The following is a 24,493-nucleotide window of genomic DNA, read 5'->3' on the forward strand; positions in this document are numbered from 1 at the left end:
CATTAAACTAGAAGAACCTCACACTGATCTAAAGACACCACGCATTAAACTACAGGAACCTCACATTAAACTAGAAGAACCTCACACTGATCTAAAGGAACCACATATTAAACTATGGAACTTTGCATTAAATAACAAGAACACCAACGTTTTCCGGTGCTTGTGCCAGTTCACAGCTGGCTCAACTTGGGAACCAAGATCCAGTTTGTTTTTCCAGGGGCTACCGAGCCAGAGAACCACATACAGACATCACTGGATCTGTCCCAGTCAAACAAGCTCTGCTGCATCTTGCTCCAAATTAAACCAGCGGCACATCAGTCCTGTTAGAATAAACAGCGCTGTGTGACACTGGCGGGCGGAGCAGCAAGTGCAGCGTGCAGATGGACGAGCTAATGCTAACATTGGTAACTGCACTGCCACAGGACAGGAGGGTCATCTCCTCCCTCCAGTCAACAGAAACTGCAGGTCAAGCAACAAAACAAAAGGCAATGTTATAATAAACCTCAGCACAGGGCTTTTATTGGTAATGATCAGTGTAACTCTAGATGAGGTTCTAACGATGATACACTGAACTGAATATCATGACAACTAAATATTACCTGCTTCATCTTCTCAACTGAACTTCATCCTGTATGTCCACCTGAGTCTCTGTGGAAAAGAAAACAAATTTGATGATAATGTTAGATGAAAATACAAAATAGTGAAAAAGTGAACTTAGTGTAGATCAGGGTACCTGCTGCTGCTGCTGTTTAGAAACAGACTGGTACTTTGACACCTTAAGACCATAGGTCTGTGGACAGCTGTGCATGCACATTTCAGTGTTTAAGTCTTATGGGAACTGCAACGCAGTCCATGATCACATGTTCATCTATCACATCCACCTCACGGGTGTCCACATAGTACTGGACATCTCAGTCTGTTCTTCCCCAGCTGAACCTACTCCGCCTGCTGGTGGATGAATGGAACTACATATAAAAAACCAAAAACATGCAGCTTCTTCTGCGGTTTATTGACAAGCATCACTACACCTCATGACATCACAGTGTCACTACACCTCATGACATCACAGTGTACACAACCAATCATCTGTACTGAGCTCACACATTAATGTGAGTGCTGCTGTCTGTGTTTCAGATTGTATATCTCTGATCTCCAGTGTGCGCTCCAGCTCTGAAGTTCGCTCGTTTGTCTTCGTTTGTCATCGTCTGATCGTGACAATTCCACCGTGGACAGCTGCTCGAACCGCTGCCACACACACACACACACACACACACACACACACACATTGAGTGGATAAATAACTTTTGTCTTTGAGTTGTGTGTTTGCGCGTGTGTGTGTGTATATTCATACCTTCACAGCAACATCTCTCTGCTCGATCACTGCAAGATGTCCCAGGGTGCACCTGGCAGTCGTAATGGATGCTGCTGTTGCCGTGGTAACAGAGGATCGGGAGTAAACAGTGCTGTTAGTGGGCAGCATCAGATTGGGGATACCAGTCAAGGTCCTGACACACACACACACACACACACACGCGCGCATTATTTATACCTATCAGCACTGTGGGCCAGAGAGAAATCTGCAGAATACAGCTTCATTGGGGCTTTTATTCTGAAGTAGCAGGAGGACTTTTATTCTGAACATAAACGTTGACACCTGTACTGTGTGTGTGGGTGGGGATTCAGCAGGTACCCGTTTCCTGTGCGGGGTCTTAGTTCAGATCCCGTCTCCATGGTAACAACACTGTCCTCAGAGTGCTGCTGGGTCACTGCCGCGTCAGTTCCTACAGAAACAAAAAAGTTGTCAAAACCACAAATGACAATGTCAAAGGTCAAAACAAGTGTGTTCAGGAGTCACCTGCATGGTGAGTTGTGACCAATGGAGTCCAGTGTCACTACAATAGTTCCTTTGTTTTTGTGACCTCAAGCCGCAGAGGGTTCTGCTCACACCAAGTGAAAAAAACTTCACCCAAATACAGAAACACGGACAATGGACCGTTGTGTTCATGCCACCTGAAAATTCTGTACGACAAAGGAGGAAGGACGAAAAAACAAGAGAAAGCTCCCCCCTTCACTTCTGGGTTAACCTCTACTCAGAACTATGGAAATGTTCTGTGCTTCATGTGGGTGATGTCGCCCCCTGTGGACTGAGCTTGATCTCCTGTACTGGTCCATAGGAGCTATGCTGACAAGTGAGACATGTTGGGCCTGCAACTGTCGTGTCAGTGTGTTGTTGGTTTTAAGCTGTACTACATCTTGCTCACATCACAGTGATGATGCTAAAACGACATATGGTGCACATGTATTAGGCAGAAATGGATGTACAGACGATGACAATGATCTTTTTCGTTACTGAAAACCTGCGGTACAATGAAATTCAGCTATAGTTCCAAGACAGATCTGTTCCTTTGGAAATACAGCCTGTTAGCAGACACAGCAGCTTTTTCTTTTAAAGCCTTTTTAGGTTAAGTTATTTTAGACTGCAGAGACAACAGGCAACACAGATGTTCTCTCTATATATTGACTTTTTCACATAGACACTGTTCTGACACCTGTCAGACAAAGCAGGTGCACTATCAACTCCCACCGCCCCATTTAGCAAAGACCAGGTTTCCTCAGTTCCTCTGTCCTCAAATCTTACATGAGTGGACTGAGACGAGTCATTCAACCCAGTGAAGCTATTCTTACAAATACAGCTGCCCAATAGTTACTGAGAGACATGTTTGGTCATAACTCGTGGCAGAACATCAGCCAGACCAAACTATACAAAATTAGGCTGAGACTAACCAGCCAGCAGGTAGAGAACCAGCCTGTAGGGTCAAAGATTACAGGTGAAAGTTTACCTGCAGGTGTGAGCAGGTGGTCCAAGTGGCAGAATAGCTGCTCTGTCAGAGATGCCAGTGATGTCACAAACTCTTCCCCCCGGATGCGCAGACACTCCTGAAGAGAGAAACAGACTCAGGAAGCAAGCCGGACTGCTACTGATACTGTTTCACACCGACTCTGCCCTCCACTTACCTGCAGTTCCAGGTGTGAGCAGCAGATGGCACTGTGCAGCTGCTGTTGGCGAAGCTCCTCTCGACTGTTCAGAGTCTGCAGCTCGTCCTCGCTGAGCGACACTCGCAGCCGACGGATATTCACACTCTGACAACAGCCGGACATGTTTGTGAAACAGTCTGAATTAAATGAAGCTCTACGCTGATGATTCTGTCCTCAGGGAAATTAATACCTTTTCCTTCTCACTGGCTGCTAGTGTTTCCTCCAGATTTTTTCTGACTCTGTCTACTGCCTCTTCAAGCTCCACCTCTTGCTGGCGCTCATGGTTTCTGATCAAAACAGAAGGCAATAACTGCAGCAGCTTCTCCAATGCAGACAGCTGGTTCTCCAACTCTGAGAGACACACAGGTGGAGTCAGTCAGATACAGTCAGCCAGCTGTAGTTGTACAGGTTAAGGTTATGCTGCATTCAGGTCCTGTTGGAGTTATTGTAATTACCAGTGTGCTACAGCTGAGAAGCTCAGGTTACTGTGAAAGCTGAGACAGACTAACAGAAAGAACAAGCCATCGTCACTAAGTGGGATTAAATAAACCCAGATTGAGGGTGTGGACACAGCATTAGCAGCAGAGAAAGCTTTATTTCACAGCTACAGAAAGAGATGTACCCTCTGTGCTCATGCTCAGAAACCTCCTGGCCTGCTGCTGATATCCCAGCAGTCTTTGCTGCATGTTCTCAACCCACTGGTCCACAGCATCAGGAAGCAGCTGGGACCTGCCAAGACGCTTGCTGGTGTAAAAGTCCTGAGAGACGGAGAGATGAGACGTGTCCTGTATGTCAGTGTGGACAAAGACATTTTTCAATCTGTAACCAACTACAGTTCTGTGGTGATACGGGGTTGAGCATGAACATGCACTTTGAAGTGACCATAAAACACTGTGCTGCCTGAATGGAACAGGAACTGAGGTCTGAAACAGTGGAGGATGAGACGGCATCAGATGTTGTTTCTGAACAACAGCGTCTCTTACCTCTGCTAGCAGCAGGAGGATGTCGTTGGTTTTCCACAGCTCAGATTTCACCGTGGAGCTGAAGGTGCTGAAACACAAACACAGGCGTTAACACCTGAGCAACATCTGCCGTCCATCAGCAGTCACGATCAGATTAAACTCACCACATGTTCAGCTCTGTTTCTGGTTTGTGACCAAAGACCTGGAACCTTCTGTCGTTCCTGATGGACCTGCTGCTCCTCCTCATGCTGACACACAGGTAAAACAAAGCAGAAAATTCACAGTCAATGTTAAACCAACAACCTCTGCAGCTTAACATGCAGCTCAAGACATTCAGGAACTAAATGTACCTGACACACACTGCAGATTTCTGCTGGAGACGCTGGACAGGACTCTGACCTGTGGACACACAACCTGCTTTCTGTTTGTTTCATACACAACAGGAAATCAACGATGAGAGACGAGCATTTAGTTCGCTATGAGCAGTTGTTAAACACTCAAAATACAGTGGGTACGGAAAGTGTTCAGACCCCTTTAAATTTTTCACTCTTTGTGTCATTGCTGCCATTTGCGAAAATCAAAAAAGTTCATTTTATTTCTCATTAATGTACACTCAGCACCCCATCTTGACAGAAAAAAACAGAAATGTAGAAATTTTTGCAAATTTATTAAAAAAGAAAAACTGAAATATCACATGGTCATAAGTATTCAGACCCTTTGCAGTGACACTCATATTTAACTCACATGCTGTCCATTTCTTCTGATCCTCCTTGAGATGGTTCTGCTCCTTCATTGGAGTCCAGCTGTGTTTAATTAAACTGATTGGACTTGATTAGGAAAGGCACACACCTGTCTATATAAGACCTTACAGCTCACAGTGCATGTCAGAGCAAATGAGAATCATGAGGTCGAAGGAACTGCCCAAGGAGCTCAGAGACAGAATTGTGGCAAGGCACAGATCTGGCCAAGGTTACAAAAGAATTTCTGCAGCACACAAGGTTCCTAAGAGCACAGTGGCCTCCATAATCCTCAAATGGAATAAGTTTGGGACGACCAGAACTCTTCCTAGACCTGGCCGTCCAGCCAAACTGAGCAATCGTGGGAGGAGAGCCTTGGTGAGAGAGGTAAAGAAGAACCCAAAGATCACTGTGGCTGATCTCCAGAGATGCAGTAGGGAGATGGGAGAAAGTTCCACAGAGTCAACTATCACTGCAGCCCTCCACCAGTCGGGGCTTTATGGCAGAGTGGCCCAACGGAAGCCTCTCCTCAGTGCAAGACACATTAAAGCCCACATAGAGTTTGCCAAAAAACACATGAAGGACTCCCAGACTATGAGAAATAAGATTCTCTGGTCTGATGAGACCAAGATTGAACTTTTTGGCGTTAATTCTAAGCGGTATGTGTGGAGAAAACCAGGCACTGCTCATCACCTGCCCAATACAATCCCTACAGTGAAACATGGTGGTGGGAGCATCATGTTGTGGGGGTGTTTTTCAGCTGCAGGGACAGGACGACTGGTTGCAATTGAAGGAAAGATGAATGTGGCCAAGTACAGAGATATCCTGGAAGAAAACCTCTTCCAGAGTGCTCAGGACCTCAGACTGGGCCGAAGGTTCACCTTTCAACAGGACAATGACCCTAAGCACACAGCTAAAATAACAAAGGAGTGGCTTCGGAACAACTCTGTGACCGTTCTTGACTGGCCCAGCCAGAGCCCTGACCTAAACCCAATTGAGCATCTCTGGAGAGACCTGAAAATGGCTGTCCACCAACGTTCACCATCCAACCTGACAGAACTGGAGAGGATCTGCAAGGAAGAATGGCAGAGGATCCCAAATCCAGGTGTGAAAAACTTGTTGCATCATTCCCAAGAAGACTCATGGCTGTACTAGCTCAAAAGGTGCTTCTACTCAATACTGAGCACAGGGTCTGAATACTTATGACCATGTGATATTTCAGTTTTTCTTTTTTAATAAATTTGCAAAAATTTCTACATTTCTGTTTTTTTCTGTCAAGATGGGGTGCTGAGTGTACATTAATGAGAAATAACATGAACTTTTTTGATTTTGGCAAATGGCTGCAATGACACAAACAGTGAAAAATTTAAAGGGGTCTGAATACTTTCCGTACCCACTGTACGTTTCAGTTTCATGCCCATCGTTCTTTGGTTTTCTCCTCGTTGGCGATAAACTGAATCATATCCCGAATGCACTTTTTTTCTGTCAGGGGTATTAGATTTCAGGACCAGGTCCAGGGACCATTATGGGGGTCACAGCAAATACTGATCTGGTTTAGTGTTCTGTTCATTCTGACAAATGCCAAATTAGTACCAAGGGCAGTAATTTAGACCAGGGGTTTACCAGCTGCTGGTGTTCCTCTCTCCTCTTTCTCTGCCGTTGCATCCTGGATAGTACAGACCCTGAGCAGGAAGGATTGTGGACAGAAGAAAAAACTGTTTACTGCAATCTGTACTTGTGCTTCCTGCAGTAATACTCATTGAGTATAGCTGGACAACATACTTATTCAGGGACCTAATGATGCCCACCACAGGATCATCGAAGAGGTCCACATCAGTCCTGCTCGGCTGTTGTAAACCACGAACTGGGGCAGACCTAACCTGCTTTCTGTATTTATGAGGATCTGATGGAATGAGGTCTTCGTGCAGGTGTGTGTCCTAACACAGGAAACACACAAGACTGTTAACCTCAGGACAGATCCAGGTGCCAGGAGGTAGAGACAACAGGTACCACGACTACTAGAAAAGTAAATATTACAGGTGGACAAAAGGTGGTTCACACAGATGATGGTCAGGCAGCTGTTAACATACCAACTTATAGTCCAGGTACTGACAGCGCTTACTGATTTCTTCATTGAGTAATGACAGGATAGAAAAAACCTGATCTGGAGACACCTGTAGACAGACAGGTGGAAATATTAGTCGGACCTTGTAGGTTATCTCACAGCATCTAGCTCACATTGAATTAAATTATTAACACTGCAGTTCACAGTCCTAATGCAGTAGTACTCTGTGTACCTGTGTGTTCTCCAACATCCTCTTGAGAGTCCCCAACCTGCTGCCAATCACTGACTGCTGCTGGTTACTGTTGGCTGCCTGTCAGACAGACAGAAAGAGACAGTCAAAAAGACCTTCAGGTAGTCAATCTGACAGTCAGACAGTCAGTCAATCTGACAGACAGGCAGTCAGACGCAAACAGAGACAGACAGGCAGGCAAACAGATACCTCTGCCCTGATGTGAACTCGAGTGCTGCTAATGATTTTCTCGATCTTTTCCATGAACTTTACTTCAGACCTGATGAAGGAGAGTTTCTCCTCCAGTCGATCCGACGCCTCCTTCACCTGCAGGAGGAGGAAACCACCTGTGACATCTTTGTTTCTCTGCTTTTACTGTCTTCTCTGGCGACAGGCGATGGTGACACCAGTGCAGCTGGCATCACCCTGTCTTCCTGTGTTCTTGTGAACTAATCACTGCTTTTACTGATTCCTTTCTTCAGATTTTCTTTATTTTTACTGACCCTAAACCAAACAGGGACAGTCCTCGGCAGTCTAAACTCCAGAGATCTACTCGTTCAGACCAAGATAAGATTTCTGCAGCAAGTTAGATTTAAGACTTTTGATGACATTTTTAAAATGACACATAATATAATAAACAACAACTTCACTATTTCAGCAGTTAGCCAGACTTCAAGTGTGTCTAAAGGACATAAAGGCCTTGCTGTCAAGGATCATACCTGCTCTAAACTCTTGGACTCAAAAGCCTCCAGCTCAGAGCAGATGGACTCCTCTGTCACAGTGATCTCTCTAATTATCTCCTTCAGCCTCCCCTGAAGGACCTTCATCTCTTGAGGAGCAAAGTTGCCCCCTTCACTAAACAACCTGCAAGAGGAAAAACACCTGAAAACTGTTTCTGTAGGTTCAGGTTCTTTCAGGTGACTGCTCAGGTGCTCCAGGTGTTACCTGAAAGAACTGAGGAGTCGCCTTGTTGTGTTTCTGGCCTCCTCCAGTCTGGTGTGAACAGTTTGTCTGAAGGTGGTCTGACAGCACTGGGTGTCTTTGATATGTCGATCCAGACAGTCATGCAGGGTGGAGCTCACAGCCTCCAGACTGCAGAGAGAGAGACATACAGAGATAAGTGTTTCAGCCCTGCCTGTGCTTCATCAGTCAGTTGGTCGGTCAGAGGACAGCTGTTACCGGTGGCTGCTATTGGCCGTCATGACGTCACCCTCCATGTTGGACAAAGTGACAGAGAAGTCTGTGTTCTTGCTTCTAATGGACGTCTGCAGCTCCTGTAGCTCCGTCCTGCAGGAGGTCAACACTTCCTGCACCTTATCACAGTGCACATCCACCCTCTGCCTGTGGAGCTGCAGCTCAGCTAAACACACACGCACACACACAAACACGGTTGAAACAGCCGATAACACAGCAGCAGTGTGTTTATTATCCTAGTGTGGGAACAGTTTCACCAGTGCAGTCTAACACCTGTCTCAACCATACAGGTGTGAACCCAGGACAGGAAACAGATGTGCTGAAATGTGTCGTCATCTGATGTCTGGATTAAAACTAATCGTTCTTGTAGCCGTCAGGCTACGTACAGCAGAGCTATGAGCTGAATTCCACTATAAGCATCACCTAAAGCAGCTGTGACATCCGTGTGTAACCAGGTATTAGCGTCGATGCTACTTTGCATGTTTTGCTGCAGCTGTGAGATGAAGTTGCTGTGATTTCTGTTTATCTTGTCATGTTTACAATAAAAAGAACCTGCTTTCAATCAGGGATGTTGATTAGTTTTTCTGATTTATACTTTCTGATTTCTTCTACTGACTGATTTCTAATTTCTGTTCATTTTTCAGTTTTATCGAATTTTTCAAAACTATACAAGGCTGGTGTGTGTGTTACGTTACCCAGGCGGGGTTGGTAGATGTGGGTCTGTATGTATTGGATGTCCAGGTGCTGCAGTTGGAGTTCCTGCTCTGAGGACACTGCTCCCTTCCTGTCCGTTACCATGGTAGCGGCAGAGCTGAGGACATCATGGAAATGCTGCTCCAAGTGGTCCAAAAACAGGGTACGTGTCCTGCACATCGAACGGGTTCAGGTTAGTCCAGAGGTTGGGCACTGAGGGCCACAGCCCTGCTTGTTTACCAATGCTGATTACCTGGGTCAGGTGTGTTCGGCCAATCAGAAGCTGGAAGGTACCAAATCACTTTGTCTTCCCCCACAGTATGCTAAACCGCTATGTGCCTTATGCTATTTGCACTTGTTTATCTTTTTTTACTTCTTATCTAAGTTTATTTTTGCATGTCCTTATTGTAATTTTTGCATTGCACTATTTAGTATTTAGTTCATCTGTATGCACCAAGGGTCCCAGAGTAACAACATTTCGATTCTCTGTATAAGCTCTACATGTAGCAGAATTGACCATAAAGCAGACTTTGAAACTTCCACTCTCATGAGGAGAGATGGTATGTTCCACCTTGTGATTGGCTGAACACACCTGATCCAGGTAATCATAGCGGGTAGTGCAGGGAGAGTTGGAAAACAAGCAGGACAGTGGCCCTCGAGGACCATGGATTGCCCACCGCTGGGTTAGAATCAGAATCCGGGTCCTCAGAAGAATACAAGAAAAGTGTGTGTACCTGCTCAGTGCCTGTGTGAGCACCTCCACAGGAAACATTCTCAGGTGTGTTTCCTGCTGCAGGTTGTCTGGCAGGTTGGGGGAGGGACATGTGAAGGCTGGGCCAGCATAGGGCTCACCCTTTGACGACGTAAACTTGACACTGCAGCTAATGTCACAGAGCTGCAGCAGAGAAGACTCAGCCTGAACACACACACACACGTTTTTGGTTTTTTGGATCAATAATGAGTTGATCATTGATTGTCACTGATCAGAGCTTTACTTCATTCAGCCAATCCTGACAGGGCTGGTCAGCATGCACCGTCCTTTCAGTGTGTGTGACTGAACCTTCAGTGTTCAGCTGCTGGTTCACGAGTTCATGCTGGAAACAGAAAATATGTGTTTGACAGTTTCTTTACATCACAGCCTTGACTGAAACCAACCAGGGCTCCAGACAGAAATTAAAGCAACCAACATGATAACCAATTAACCACTGAAGTCGTTTTTGAGCAAAGATTCACTGTTGCAGCTTCTGATTATTTCTTTCTCTCAGTAAACTCAACATTACTATTACTACTATTTTAACTTGCTTTGTGCTATTTTCATATAGCTTAGACTCAGCAATCTATTGATTGGTAAAGGAAAAACAGTTATACTGTTATGAAGACAAATGTTTGCAGCCTTACAGTTCTCTTTCACAGGGAGGAGCCTGAGGTTTTGTTTTTTCCATTAGTCGACCCAGACAAAATGAGCAGTTTCATAAAACACATCTTTACAATAAATGAGCTCAATACAAATAAACAGGAGGATGAAGGGTCAATTATAGTGACAGCAGATTTCTCACAAATCAGAGATTAATTCAATTAAACACAAAGGATATGTTACGTATGGTTGCCATGGTTTCTGGCAGCTAAGGGTTTATGGGAGGTCGGGTTGCCATCAGGTATATGTGCATGTAAGGTGTGGTTGCTGTGGTTACTGGTGTGTAGGAGTGGTCCAGGTGGTAGAAGGCGCTCAGGCTGCTGCTGTACGACAGAAGCTCCTCCAGAAAGTGAGACGGGAGACAATCCAGCACCTCCCACTGACCAGAGACACACTGTCTGCAGCTGTACAAACACACACGTGTCTCTTTTCAATTCTCCTACATTGAATATATTCATTTCCTGGAGACTTTACCCTGAGCGCACTTTAACCTAAACCCACCCCAACCTCAAGCATCATAATGAAAAACAACAGCTTGTCATCTTAGAGAAAACAACGATAAACTGTGCTGGTCTCTGCTCAGTAGTAGGATGTGAGTGTAACTAATTTAAGACCAGCATGAAAACTCACATAGCTTTAGCATTAGCATGTCTGCTACAGTACCTTTGTTTGATGTCCTCCAGGCAGCAGACGGTTTTGTCCAAAGATCTCTTCATTGTGTCCTCGTTGCTCCCCTGACGAAGTCCACTGATCAGGTCATCGAGATACATCATTTTCTTCTGATAAAACAACAGCAAAGCATCATGGGAGACACTCCTACCTGCTGACAGATATCCCACCCATGATACCCCATGAGATGTGTCATTGCAGTGACTCGCCAGAGACTCGCCTGTACGTGCCGCTGCAGTTACTCACCACAGACTCGCCTGTACGTGTCGTTGCAGTGACTCGCCACAGACTCGCCTGTACGTGTCGTTGCAGTGACTCGCCACAGACTCGCCTGTACGTGTCGTTGCAGTGACTTGCCACAGACTCGCCTGTACGTGTCGTTGCAGTGACTCGGCAAAAACTCGCCTGTAAGTGTCAATGCAGAGACTCGCCTGTACGTGTCGTTGCAGTGACTCGCCACAGACTCGCCTGTACGTGTCGTTGCAGTGACTCGCCAGAGACTCACCTGTACATGTCATTGCAGTGACTCGGCAAAAACTCGCCTATAAGTGTCAAGGCAGAGACTCGCCTGTACGTGTCGTTGCAGTGACTCGCCACAGACTCGCCTGTACGTGTCGTTGCAGTGACTCGTCAGAGACTCGCCTGTACATGTCGTTGCAGTGACTCGTCAGACTCGCCTGTACGTGTTGTTGCAGTGACTCGCCTGTACGTGTAAATGCAGAGATTCGCCTGTACGTGTCGTTGCAGTGACTCGCCTGTACGTGTCGTTGCAGTGACTCGCCTGTACGTGTAAATGCAGACTCGCCTGTATGTGTCATTACTGAGACTAGCCCCTGCTCTTCATTGCTAAGACTCACCTGTATATGTTGTTGCTGTGAGTGTTTGAGGTTGTCCAGCTGTTGTTGTAGTTCTTCTTCCCTCCTCTCTAACTTGCAGCTGTGTGTCACCCATAGCAATGCAGCTCCACTCATCAAAACAAATACAGACCTACTGAGACTGAGAGTGTGGTGGGTCACTAAGTCACAGCCCACCTGCAGACAGACAGGACAGTTATAAATACAGACATGTTTGCTAGTAAGAGTAAAAACAGTACATTCTCAGTCAGTGATGCGTGACTGACATCCAAAGCTGCCAGTCGCTCTTCGTCTCGACTTTGGATTTGTCCAATTAGAGTGAGGAGCTCAGAGCTGACAAGATGGTTCACCTCCTCCTCTGACAGCTGCAGGGCAGAGAGCGCCTCCTGCATGTGGAAACATTAAAATCACTACTCTATGTTACACATGGTTTACCAATCCCACAATGCAATGCTCTACATTATACAGACAGAAACGTTACTGCTGAGTGACTCGACAGCTGTTAATGATCTGAATTTACTCCTCACCACTGACTGGTCCACTGTCAGGACCTTTCTGTCCCACTGTGTGAGTGTTGTTTTTACCTTACAGCGCTCCACCTCCGCCAGTCGATCCTGCCACATCTGTTCATAGCAGCAACGCAGCTGATGGAGGAAGTCACCATGAAGACCGTCTGAACACACAGTGAGACTGCCGTCAACGTTCTGTTCACATCACATATATCTTTACCTAATTTCATGGAAATGTTCCAACAAAGTGACTGGTGAAAAGGTCTGGCGTCTGCCTCCTCCACTTGTGCGAGTCTGAGCTGACAGATGGAGACAAACAGATTGTCTAGTCGCTGCCAATAAACCACCACAGAAGAAGAGAAGCTGAATAAAAGATGTAAACCATCATAAAAACCTGAAGAAATATGACGTTTTGGTTTGTTTCATGTCTTCATGTGAGGAAGATCATCAGATTATGTTTGTGTTTATTTAGACTTTCACTTTCCACACTCTTACAGTGAACACAACAGCAAATTCTATTTGTGTTTTTTAAATAAAAACTAAAAATGCACATTAAACAGGATGGAAGCATGATTGTGATGTGTTGAGATACCGATCTGTTGATTGATGGATGTCAGCTGGTTGAACCAATCAGAAACCAGAGTAGTGGAGCAGCTGGGTGGGACCAGGGAGCTGAAACACAGAGACAGGATGTCATTGGATAATCAGCACTGAGGGGCAGATGCTGCGAGCTTCTTAAACACTGGACCCATTAGTAGATCCTCCAGCAAAGAAAACAAAAATAAACATAAACATGTAAAGCCAAACAGGCCAGGGGGGTGTATTCCACAAAGCAGGCAAAACAACCTTTGAACTTAACCCTGAACACAACAGGAGCTATAGGTGGAAAAGTGGTGGAGGTGACTAATCCAATGGACAGCTGGCAGCAGCTCTAAATGACATATAAGAATATTACACTGCCCACAGCAACGTCTGGAGCTGGTTTAGGAAAAAGACAGGCCTCTCATTGTTGGTGAGGAAGAACCATGTGAGCCTCATTTTCTATTTAAAAGGACAAAAAGACATGACAGACAGAATGAACCAGTCAGAAGACAGAGTCTGTGCTGATGTTACCAGATGTTGTAGATGATGTCACAGCGTTGTGCCATCAGATCTCTGTGTTTCATCTGAAGTGAGCTCAGCTGCGGCTGCTCATCACTGCTGCAGAGGATCCTGCAACACAAACACCGCTGATCCTGGACCTGTTACTTCAAATACTACTGCAAAATCTACACATTCTTCCCATACTACAAATACTACAAATTCTACACATACTATAAATACTACACCACCTGTGTATAAAAACTACTGATACAGTTATTGAAAACTGCAGTACACTTAGTGATTATAAAATACTACTGCTGCTGACACTGTTACCTGGAAAGGCAAGGCAAGGCAATTTATTTGTATAGCACCATTCATACACTACGCAATTCAAAGTGCTTTACAAGGCATATAATTACATTAAAAGCATTGAAAAGAGCATCTAAAAACAAAGTCATTTAACATAAAATAAATTTAAATCAAATAAAGTAAATTAAAATAGGTCTGTACTACATGCTTCACCTGTTTAGATCTATCAGTACCCTGACACCCACCTGAAGCGGTCTATGACCTCTCTGACTCCACCCATCTTCCAGCAGTTTAGACAGCGCTCCCAGTGCAGACGAAGGAGGGATTCCTGCTGCAGGTTCTTCTCCTGCAGGAGCAGCAGCAGTCGAGCTGTGCTGCGACGGTTCGCCAGCAGAGACTGATTCACCTTCTGACACGCACACACAGAGAAGTGTCATATTAGTGTGTGGAGGCCAGAGGTCAGAGGTCAGAGGTCAGAGATCAGTTTTCAGAGGTGGCTGGGACTTACCGTGGCCTCAGTGTGAATCAGCCTGTGGACGTCAGGAGGAAGCAAGAAGCTGATGTTCTCCAGCAGCTGACAGTACTTCCTGAGCACAGCTCTGACCTGCACATGCATGCACACACACACACACACATACACACTCAGCACTTGAGTCACCTTCAGTCCACTCCAGACATCACTCACTGCATTAATCAACAAGGCTTCAATTCTATTCAACTCTCTGATGCTCCATAAATATCTAGGAGCTGACTCATGGCAATGGGACTTCTAGTGTTTTGGTTGAAATGTTTCACCACTATTCCACATGGTTTCTTCAGTTCAAGGGAAAATTGGTAGAAAACTGAAAATTATCTTTCAGGTTGGTTCACTCCACCCCTAGCCTGAATAAGTTAGACCCACAATCCTGGTGGCAAAACAAATCAGGGGTGGAGGACTCAGACATAACCTGTCTTCAATCCACTAGGCTGCTCTTACATCTGTTCCCAGGAAATTAAGGAACACATCAACAAATCTTCCAGGGAGGATACACTCTGCAGCCAGTTGGTGAACCACAGGTGTCTCATGAGTCCACCATTAGATCCTTAGACCCTCACCTGAGCTCACTTCTATTGTTCACCTAACAAGTCTATTCAGACCAGGTGTGAAGTGAAACCAACTCAGGAGTGTGGGTCTAAGGACTCTCACCTGGTTTACATAGCTCACCTAATGAGCCTATGGGACTAGGGGTGGAGTGAGACCAACCTGGGAGATAAATTTCCTAACATAAGCATTAGCTTGTCCACCTGCATGTTGTGTTCGCTGCTCGGTCAGTCTGTGTCACACAGCGGCAGGTCTCACGCTGAAGAAACACAGCGCTGTTTATTCTAACAGAACTGCTATGATGCTATTTCAGTGATGTCTGGTCTGGATGCTCTTTGCTGGCTCTGTGGCTCCTGGAAAAACAAACTGGACCGACCCGAGAAGCTTCCCAAGTTGAGCCACCTCTGAACTGGCTCAAGCACTGGCTCTGAACTAGCACTTAATTTGTGTGGAGTAAAATGGCGCAGGTGTGGCCCCCCATGCTGGTTCCTCCCCACTGGGGAACACACAAATCCACCAACAGTTTGCGTTGCTTGTAGAATCTCTATTGAAATTAATTCCAAACCTCTTAGGATCAAACACTGACCTTATCTGTGCGCTGAGTCTCATATTTACTCAGTTTATGGTTCAGCTCAAGGATCTTGATCTTCTTCAGCTTTGCCTTCTCCTCTGCCTGTTCCCACAGACCACACACCTCCTGCAGAGGAGAGACTATCTGGTCAACACATCTGAAAAATATCTGAATCAGCTTTAAAAACCCGACATGGCTGAAAAATGCGTGTGACTGTAAAACGTCAAACATCTTATTGGGGGTATGACCTCAAGAGTCCTCTGTGTCAGCTACAGTCCTGCTGAAAATAGCAGCCTGTCATGCCCCCACCGCCTCACCTCCCCCTTAATGGAGCTGTCCCATCACTAGCAGCAAAACTGACCAGCTGCTGTCTGCAGTGAACCCATGGGTGCACAGAAAACTGTGCCTGGATCACTGTGATACTGCAGGAAACAGCAGGATTGTCAATGAGGTTCTGCAGCCTCTGTTTCCTCTAAGTGGACTGATGGAGCTTTATTGTGGAGAGACATGAGAGATGAGATCCACAGGAAGTGGAAGTCACACTGGATCATATCAACATGTGATCCAGGTCGTCATGGTTACCTGCAGACTGGCATGATCCAGGCGTTCCATTCTTCTCTTCAGAGTGTCCAACCTGAGGTCCACCTCTTCTAGAGAGGACAACAGCTCCTCACTGGCAGACCTCACCTGAGTCTCACACACCTGAGAGGACACCATGAGAATTATTAAAAGCTAGACAAAAGTGTGCAGTGTATACTAATGCTTGTACTACTACTACTACTACTACTACTACTCAGGTTTACTATATCAGTATTTGTTCTACCTGACTAAGTTCTGTCAGTTCTGCATCCAGCTGTTTCAAAGCTTCTTCATGTTTTTTACGTCTTTTCTCCATCAGACGTTGGACGATGTCTGAACCTGGATGACCGACCACTGAAAGAGAGCAGGAAGAAGACAGTTGAACAGTTGAAAGTGGCAGCTGTGATTGGCTGCTGGGGCTCTTTAGTTTTCTTTACTTTGAAAAAAGGCCTGAAGAAAAATTAACAATCATACTTTTATGAGGAAAAAACAACAAAACTCTAGTTTTATTTTTCTTCTTTTCTGTAAACATCCTGCAACCTCCAGATTCACTTTTGGAGCCCTTGGCAAGGAATCAGCCTCAGGGTGAGAATCACTCTGAATCTCTCACAATGAAGTTTATTTCAGTTTTTCATGAGCATCAGTACTAATCGTATACAGCTCTAATATTTGTTAAAGTGTACCCCAACCTCTCCCCCTTCTTGTTTCATCACTTCACACCATCCAGGTGATTCACAACGATTTAAAAAGTCACAGTGATACAAACCCACAGCATCAGGAAGTCTGCTGACATCATAAACGTCATCATCATCGCCATCGTCCTTAAGCCGCTGCCCCCTGCTGGAGGACAAACACAACAACCTGAGAAACATGAAACAGCCGTCTTCACCCTGAGGTACAAAGTAGGTTTCCATCCAGACCTGGAGCACATTTAGACAGAATTATCAGAAAAGTCTGCTCTGCATCTCCTCCACCTGTGTGAGTCTACTTCACCTGAGCTGCTATTAATCCACCACAGAAGAAGAAGTGGTTAAAAGAGCTGCATGCTCAAACTAGGAAAACAAAGTGAAAACCACGATGGAGTACATGTTGACTGAGTCTCTTCCTGTGTGTCTACCTGCTGGCTGAGCTGCAGTGTGTGTTGCTGTCCTCAGCAGACTGACAGTTTGTCCTCGTCCCAGCCAGCAAACACCTGGACAGCTGAACCTGCACAACACAAAGACACCTGCGGTATATGAAGTACTTCAAATTAGAAGTATATAAGGTAGTTAACGTCAGCTAGCCAGCGGTATATGAAGTACTTCAAATTAGAAGTATATAAGGTAGTTAACATCAGCTCCAACATTAAAGTGATCAACACAATAATCATCAATAATTAGAATCCAATAATATCAGATCCATTCATGTGAAATGGGCCATTCTGCACAATGAGTACTTTTACTTTGGATACTTCAAGTACATTTGGACTTTTAAGTGCTTTTACTGCAGTAACATTTGGAATGCAGTACTTTTACTCTGTGGTATTCCTACTGATACTGAAGTAAGTATCCTCAGCTGCCATGTTTTCACCTCCTGCTACCTGGTGGTTTTACAGCTAACCTAGCCCAAACCCTAACGGCTTGACCTTCGTGACATCACCTGGCCTGGTTTACAAGAGAAGTCCACACCGTGTCCTCTGACCCACCTGAGCGTCAAACAGCTGCCGGTACACCTTCCTGCTCGGAACCGCTCTCGCACACATGCTAACGCAGGTTCGCCAGCTGTTAGCATGTGGAAACTGAACAGCCGGGGTTTTGGCGGCACGGATTCAGCGGCGAGGTGGATCTGCTGAGCGGCCTCAAAAGGTCTGCCGTCGTTAAACCGTCGTTAAACCGCCGTTAAACCGCCGTTAAACCGCCGTTAAACCGCCGTTAAACCGTCGGCGTCAGTTGCTTCCCTGCGCTGTCAACGCTTCTCAGTCACCATGACAACGAATACTCTGCGATGTTCACGGTCCGCAGAGAAAATCGGACAATGACATTTCCAGGATGCAGTGTCGTGTGTTAACTTTGACGAGCTTTCTTTAGACCACAGTGAACAGAAGGGAGAAGAACAGATTTTAGTTTTGCCCTTTGTTCTCTGAAACTCCTACAAATTAAATAACCTCAAATGTCATTTTTCTAAATGCTGCTCAGATTTTCGAAAAATTGTTGCAGATATTACACAGAAACAAACTTTTATTTTCTCTGATACTCGTATACAGAAAAACAGCCAAAACATTATAAGGAACTTGTTTTCTTTCAGCACACGTATGATGAGGGTTAGGGTTAGAGCTGTCATGCAGTTAAACTTCATTCAGACCTGATGAACAGCACTCATTGAACTCCTGGTTCTGGACATTAACCCGCTGAAACGCTAAGCAAGCAAACAGCACGTACACATGAACCTGAACAGTGTTGTCTACAGGCACTAACTGGCCGACAACACTTCTGACAAACTGAAAGCTGGGGAAAACCACCAACACACCAGCTGTGAGTGAACTAAAATCATCCTGAAACTAACAACTGTGTCATGTGTCTCAGGTGTGTTCAGTCAGAGTCGCTGATGTCACTTCCGCTGCTGTCGTCCAGGTTACAGGCTGTGTACTCTTTACCGATGAACTTGGACCTGAGGGCTCGCTTCCTGTTGTCATGGAAACAAAGAGCACACTCAGATGGACGCTGTGGCGACTTCGCTCTGTTTAGATTTGGAGCTAAAAAGAATCATCGCTCACCTGCGGTAAAGGAAGTTTGGTCGAGTCCTGGATGTGACACAGCTGTCTGTGTGCTCCTCCTGCAGAGAGACAGACAGGTCAACAGATTTCATCACCCACTGATGTCCCTGTACTGGCCTGACTGCTGACAGGCATATTACCCATGATGCAGTGGTTTTGGGCTTCTGTTCAGCCTCTGCTGTACTCTCTGGAGGACAGCTGTGTTGCTGCAGCGCTGCCACCTCCTCATTCTCCCCTGAAGTCCCACTGCGTACCTCCTCACTGCTTCCTGCTCGGTCACATGATATCAGGTCACATGATATTATTCATGTGATACACACCACTTTACAGACTGTCATGACGGGACTGACCTTTGGCAGCCTTCTCCGTTGTCTCATCTTCCTCACTACTCACACTCTTCTCACCCTGAGAGAGAGGGCCTTCATCATTACATGACATCACTGTCGCCTCATCATCATATCACTGCTACAGCCACACGACATCATCGTTACGTCATGTTTCTAACTGCATTAAAACAAGACTAGTTACTGAAAGGTCCAGCTCCAAGTTGGTAAATCACCTGGATTTTTAACAGGAAGCAGCCACTGATTCAGTGTGTGTGTTACTGAGTCCAGATCCCTTCCAGAGACCAAGAGCACCAATGAATGTGTGTGAATCCAGAACCTGGTTCAGCTTGTGGGTCTGTGCCGTAGACCTCCATTGTTGTCCAAAAACTATTAAAAACCCAGCAGGGAGCCACACCGCTGACCTGGCTCACATGGTTCTTCCTCACCAACAATGGGAGGCCCTAGAAGGTTCAGTTCAGTCCATGGTTTAGATTCTACATTTCCTGACTGGACTTGGTGCCAGTGTCACTGCTGCTCACGTCAGCATCAAACTGACCAGCTGTGTATTTAATGATCAGAACACTGAAGATCAGCAATTTGTTGTTCTTGAGCTGAGTGATATAAATATTATTTAAACTGCTTTAGATTCGATAAGAGATTCTGATTTGATAGAATCCTGTTCCTGCACCTTCATCATTCTCCTCCTCACCTGGTGTGTGTTGCACGTGAGCCTACGTATGCGTGTCCTCAGTTGGAGCTCCTCCCCCTGTGACCTTAGCAGGAGCACCTCCAGCCTATCAGATTGTTCGGTGAGCTGTCTGACCTGTTCCCTGTACTGATCCTTCTCCTGCAGGAGCAGCCGTGCCTCTTCCTGTTTCTCCACCAGCGATGTCAGAGCCTAAAACACCAATGAGAGGGTTTACACTTACTGACATCATCACCACCCTCCTCCTCCTCCTCATCCTCACCTTGTCTCTCTCTCGGATCACCTCCTCTAGCTGCCTGAGGGTTTGTTTGTTTCGTTGGCGGTACATCCTGGCGTCTCCCTTCAGGCGACCACAGCGCAGCTCCAGCTCCTCCTTCTCCTCCAGGGTCTGGGAAGAAACACCAGCTCAGTCCGACCACCTGCCCTGTTATCACACCTGAGTCACAAGGCCAGTACCCTTGTGAGGGGGCAAGGAGTCTCTGGTGGGCCCCCATGGATGTCAAAATAAAATTCCTGAAACTTGATTATGACAGAGTCCCTGTACAGGACAATCTGCTGCAGAGATTCTACTTTGGTGCAGCCAATTTAAGACTAACCTGACTAACCTACACAAAAAACCAGTGAAAACCAGTGAAACAAAAACACCTATGAAACCAGTAAACTCTTATAGACTAGAAACCTGGGCAGAGGTTGTTATGGACCAGGAACCTACTTGTACACATACCTTCCTCCCCCTGTTCCACAATAAAAGTCTAAACCCTCCACTTTGCTGGAAGGCTTTTATTGTGACACGTAAGACAGCCTCTCAAATGAAGATGTATTTTGAAATCCTGCAATGTATTTTGTATAACTCTTATTGTGAAATGCAAACAGCTGTTTGTCCCCAACACTGACCTTATTTTTCACTTCATGAGACTTTTACTTGAAGTTAAATATTCCTCCAGTGACTAACACTTCATCTGATCTGCTTAACATAAACCTGTTCTCCTCACCCGGGCTCTCTGCTCCTCTGCTCTGTGGAGCTCTCTCCTCAGTCTGAACACTGTAGCAAGGAGGTTCATCTGATGAGGAGCCAGTCTCTCCCTCTGCTTCTCCTCCTGCTTCTCCTGCTTCTCCTGCTTCTCCTTCTTCTCCTCTTTCCTTTCCTCTGGTTTCTCTTCTTTCTGCTCCTCCAGTCTGTTCGGGTGGAAGAAAGTCTCTGTGGGCAGAACCAGACTCCTGCTCTGAAGACACATATTTTAACACGTCAGTCGCTGCAGTTAGTGCACACATTCAACTGTCCTTGGACATTTTGTTTGATCTCAGGTCAGTGTGAGCAGTGAAAGCAACTGATGTGTATTTGTTGTCTTTACCTCCTGCAGTTGTCTTGGTGTTCGTCGTCTCAGCAGTCGGGTCTCACTTTCAGCTCGCTGCACTGTGTGTTTCAGACGCTCCACCTACACACACACACACACACACAGAGGTCAGGGGGGGCAGGTGAGTACTCTAGTTCATCACGTGGTCAGGCGTCAGCTGACCTCAATCTGCAGGTCTCTGTTGGCCAGCAGGGCATTGCTCTTCTCCTGGTTCAGAGTGTTGATGTCGGCCATCAGACTGTAGTTGTGATCTCTGAGCTGCTTCACCTCCTCGCTCAGCCGCTCCCGCTCCTCCCGAAACTTCTGCACGCGGTCAGTTAGCTTCTTCAGCTCACGGTCCTTCAACTGCTGATGCTGAGACCGCGCCTCCTGGAGACCACAAAACCATTTGAACACAATAATTTAAGCAGCACAGTGTCTCCATCTCCATAGGTTTAAATCTTGGTGTGCTGGTTGCCAGGCCGACCTGTTCCTTGGCGACAGAGCATGCCTGTTGGCGGCGTCTCCTCTCATCCTGCAGTGCTCTCTGCAAGCGAGTGAGCTCCGACATCAAGAATTGAGTCAGTCCAGATTCTCCTGCAGTGTCTGGACATTACAAGGGCTGGATTAATAACTGGAAATCAGGATGTAATCATCAATTTTTAGATTAGATAGCACTTTATTCATTCCCTGGCAGAGAAAGGTTACAACACTAAGCAAAATTTAAAAAGACAATAAAAATAGTTAAACAGAATATTGAAAATCACAGACAGGTAAACTGACCAATGAGGATGCTGAAGGTTTTGTTTGGCTCCTTTCCAGTGATCCGACTGTACAGTTGAGGATAATCCAGCTCCAGACTCTCCAGGAAGGCCGTGTAACCTTTGACCCCTGTTCTCTGGAGGATATCCAACAAGGTTCCTATGACAAAGGGCACAGCAGAGGTCAAGGGTCAAGGAGTCAGAAGAGACTTGAAGATGCTAATCAACCTGAGTCACTTGGACATGATCTGTGACACTGGTTGTGACCTGAGCAACTGATGAGACCTGCAAGTCAAGCTTTATAAAACCAGAGAAATTGAGGTTCTTACCGACTTTTCTTCTCCTGATGACAAGGGTAGGGTCGTTGAAGAGCTGCTCCTCATCCTCAGCACTGATCACCTGACAGCACAAGACAAGTGCGTCAAACCAACAGGAGGTGGTGCAGGATCAGGGACAGGAGGAGCAGATGAGGATCAGAAGAAGCAGGATAAGGAACAGGAGGAGCAGGAGAGGATCAGGATGAGAGTAGTATCAGGAGACGCAGGAGTACCTGGCACTGACGGAGGTATGGAGTGATCCTCGAGGGGTCGATAGTTTTGATCAGCAACATCCTGAAGTCATCCAGTTGCAGCCAGCAAAGGTCGTCCTCACTCACTGCCTCCATCACTGGGTATTGCAGTACACACGCTGGGTATACAGTATACACTGATTACACACACAGGTACGGACACACACCTGTAGGCCTCTGATTTACCTGTCTGTCTGTGACTGTTGCTGCTTTGCTTTAAGGAACAACTGCTCTGTGTCACTTCTTGTTTTCATTTAGGCTCTGCCCATATTCATCTGAATCCTCCAATCACAGACACTTACACTTGATCAGGACCTGGTCCTGGATCTGCAGGAGTTAACATCAGCTACCCAGCGGTATATAAAGTACTTCAAATTAGAAGTATATAAGGTAGTTAACATCAGCTACCCAGCGGTATATAAAGTACTTCAAATTAGAAGTATATAAGGTAGTTAACGTCAGCTACCCAGCGGTATATAAAGTACTTCAAATTAGAAGTATATAAGGTAGTTAACGTCAGCTACCCAGCGGTATATAAAGTACTTCAAATTAGAAGTATATAAGGTAGTTAACGTCAGCTACCCAGCGGTATATAAAGTACTTCAAATTAGAAGTATATAAGGTAGTTAACGTCAGCTACCCAGCGGTATATAAAGTACTTCAAATTAGAAGTATATAAGGTAGTTAACGTCAGCTACCCAGCGGTATATAAAGTACTTCAAATTAGAAGTATATAAGGTAGTTAACGTCAGCTACCCAGCGGTATATAAAGTACTTCAAATTAGAAGTATATAAGGTAGTTAACATCAGCTCCAACATTAAAGTGATCAACGCAATAATCATCAATAATTAGAATCCAATAATATCAGATCCATTCATGTGAAATGGACCATTCTGCACAATGAGTACTTTTACTTTGGATACTTCAAGTACATTTGGTTGGTGGTACTTTTGGACTTTTACTGCAGTAACATTTTTGTTCTTTATTGTAACAAGACAAAACACTGAACTGATACAGGACATTTACAGAGAAACTCATGAAAATGTACCTGCAGTTTGTGTGTGATGCTGTTTTGTGTATGTTCAACTCCACATGATTCAAATCAAGAAAGAACAAGAGCAATAACTCTAATATTTATATATAATTTATATCATTATGTATATCTAAACATCAGAACCACAGTTCTGGTAATAACATTTTATATAATTATATATAAATTAAATATTAGGCTTCATAGTGTTACGCATATAGGTAGAGTGCTATAATGGTAGAAATATCAATTTATAATCAATTATAAAGTTTGCAAGTATTAATAATTATACACTTTTATATCCTCAGGGTAGGAAAGTTCAGCCCAAGGTTTTCTAATTAATTCAAGATCTATGACACACGGGTTTCAAATGTATTGCAGTAACATTTTGAATGAAGGACCTGTGTCCTCTTACTGACAGATCTTCAGAAGTGTGAAAATATACTGTGTATATTCAGAAAAATATGTGTACTGTGCAATATACTGTGTAATATACTGCAAAGTTAGTTTTATTTATTATTAGCATTAAGATGTTATCAGTGTTTTTCTGTTGCTGCTGCTGACATGACAATAAATCAAACATGACAGAATACGGACCATAGTGACACAGGACATTTTCCTGCATTCTGTACTTTTACTTCTGAAACTTCAATTCTCCTGGTGATGGTCCTACATGACCAGCATGTAGGCTACATGACTTCTAATTTAGTATTTAATTATAGTAATAGTACTTTTACCTCAGTAAAGGACTGGTGTACTTCCTCCACAGAACCGTCTGTTTGAACAGAAAGAGGAAGAGGTGCAGATTGACGTGTGTGATGCTGTTTTGTGTATGTTCAATATATGCAAGCGGAAGAGGTGCAGATTTGAGAAGTCCAAGGAGGAACAGGAAACATCAGCTGACTGAAACAGGAAGTGACATGACACTGGCGAATTCCTGGAAGTCTCATCGAGCTGAAGTGAAACCTGACGAACAAAAGAAAGACTCAAAGTCACAAGTCAAACAATTTCACAACCAGAAGGTTCTGCT

The 24,493-nt window shown here is 45.2% G+C and overlaps 2 protein-coding genes across 6 annotated transcripts; both read right to left on the reverse strand.

Moving 5' to 3' along the window:
• Nucleotides 1–990: 990 nt before the first annotated feature.
• On the reverse strand, nt 991–18,081 carry ccdc180 (coiled-coil domain containing 180). Of its 4 annotated transcripts, none has more exons than XM_026321782.1 (36): nt 17,670–18,081; nt 17,103–17,191; nt 16,752–16,822; nt 16,230–16,339; nt 15,989–16,108; nt 15,422–15,532; nt 14,263–14,358; nt 14,000–14,163; nt 13,476–13,574; nt 12,955–13,034; nt 12,438–12,526; nt 12,120–12,239; nt 11,857–12,030; nt 10,994–11,109; nt 10,608–10,734; nt 9,912–10,010; nt 9,651–9,832; nt 8,919–9,088; nt 8,209–8,389; nt 7,975–8,121; nt 7,749–7,893; nt 7,240–7,356; nt 7,033–7,110; nt 6,826–6,909; nt 6,518–6,672; nt 6,359–6,417; nt 4,349–4,397; nt 4,163–4,246; nt 4,020–4,086; nt 3,659–3,794; nt 3,227–3,387; nt 3,016–3,141; nt 2,841–2,937; nt 1,655–1,781; nt 1,352–1,505; nt 991–1,245 (listed from the first exon to the last, which is right to left on the reverse strand). In XM_026321782.1, the coding sequence occupies exons 1-36, from the start codon at nt 17,724–17,726 to the stop codon at nt 1,105–1,107; spliced, it is 4,182 nt and encodes a 1,393-aa protein (XP_026177567.1). In that variant the 5' UTR covers nt 17,727–18,081; the 3' UTR covers nt 991–1,104. The 4 variants fall into 4 exon arrangements, with proteins under 4 accessions (XP_026177567.1, XP_026177568.1, XP_026177566.1 ...); XM_026321783.1 differs by having other exon boundaries at nt 1,691–1,781; nt 16,752–16,825; XM_026321781.1 differs by having other exon boundaries at nt 16,752–16,825.
• Nucleotides 18,082–18,183: 102 nt separating this feature from the next.
• On the reverse strand, nt 18,184–24,464 carry card9 (caspase recruitment domain family, member 9). 2 transcript variants are annotated; one of them, XM_026322630.1, is made up of 14 exons: nt 24,201–24,464; nt 22,415–22,551; nt 22,194–22,263; nt 21,887–22,024; nt 21,591–21,709; nt 21,287–21,493; nt 21,122–21,205; nt 20,762–20,992; nt 20,032–20,157; nt 19,773–19,961; nt 19,088–19,142; nt 18,878–19,005; nt 18,738–18,796; nt 18,184–18,646 (listed from the first exon to the last, which is right to left on the reverse strand). In XM_026322630.1, exons 2-14 carry the CDS (start codon nt 22,526–22,528, stop codon nt 18,553–18,555), a joined length of 1,614 nt encoding a protein of 537 aa, XP_026178415.1. In that variant the 5' UTR covers nt 22,529–22,551; nt 24,201–24,464; the 3' UTR covers nt 18,184–18,552. The 2 variants fall into 2 exon arrangements, with proteins under 2 accessions (XP_026178415.1, XP_026178414.1); XM_026322629.1 differs by having other exon boundaries at nt 19,088–19,178.
• Nucleotides 24,465–24,493: the final 29 nt, after the last annotated feature.

Source organism: Mastacembelus armatus, chromosome 9, assembly GCF_900324485.2.
Source record: "Mastacembelus armatus chromosome 9, fMasArm1.2, whole genome shotgun sequence".
Taxonomy (NCBI): domain Eukaryota; kingdom Metazoa; phylum Chordata; class Actinopteri; order Synbranchiformes; family Mastacembelidae; genus Mastacembelus; species Mastacembelus armatus.

Coding starts and splice junctions, on each gene's coding strand:
- ccdc180 (XM_026321781.1), bottom strand. CDS start 17,726: ATGTGTGCGAGAGCGGTTCCGAGCAGGAAGGTGTACCGGCAGCTGTTT. Junction 7,894..7,974: donor CGACTCCTCAGTTCTTTCAG/GTAACACCTGGA, acceptor TTCCTCTTGCAG/GTTGTTTAGTGAAGGGGGCA. Junction 6,673..6,825: donor AGTACCTGGACTATAAGTTG/GTATGTTAACAG, acceptor TTCCTGTGTTAG/GACACACACCTGCACGAAGA.
- card9 (XM_026322629.1), bottom strand. CDS start 22,528: ATGGAGGCAGTGAGTGAGGACGACCTTTGCTGGCTGCAACTGGATGAC. Junction 20,993..21,121: donor CACCAAGACAACTGCAGGAG/GTAAAGACAACA, acceptor ATGTGTCTTCAG/AGCAGGAGTCTGGTTCTGCC. Junction 18,647..18,737: donor CCAAACTTCCTTTACCGCAG/GTGAGCGATGAT, acceptor CCATGACAACAG/GAAGCGAGCCCTCAGGTCCA.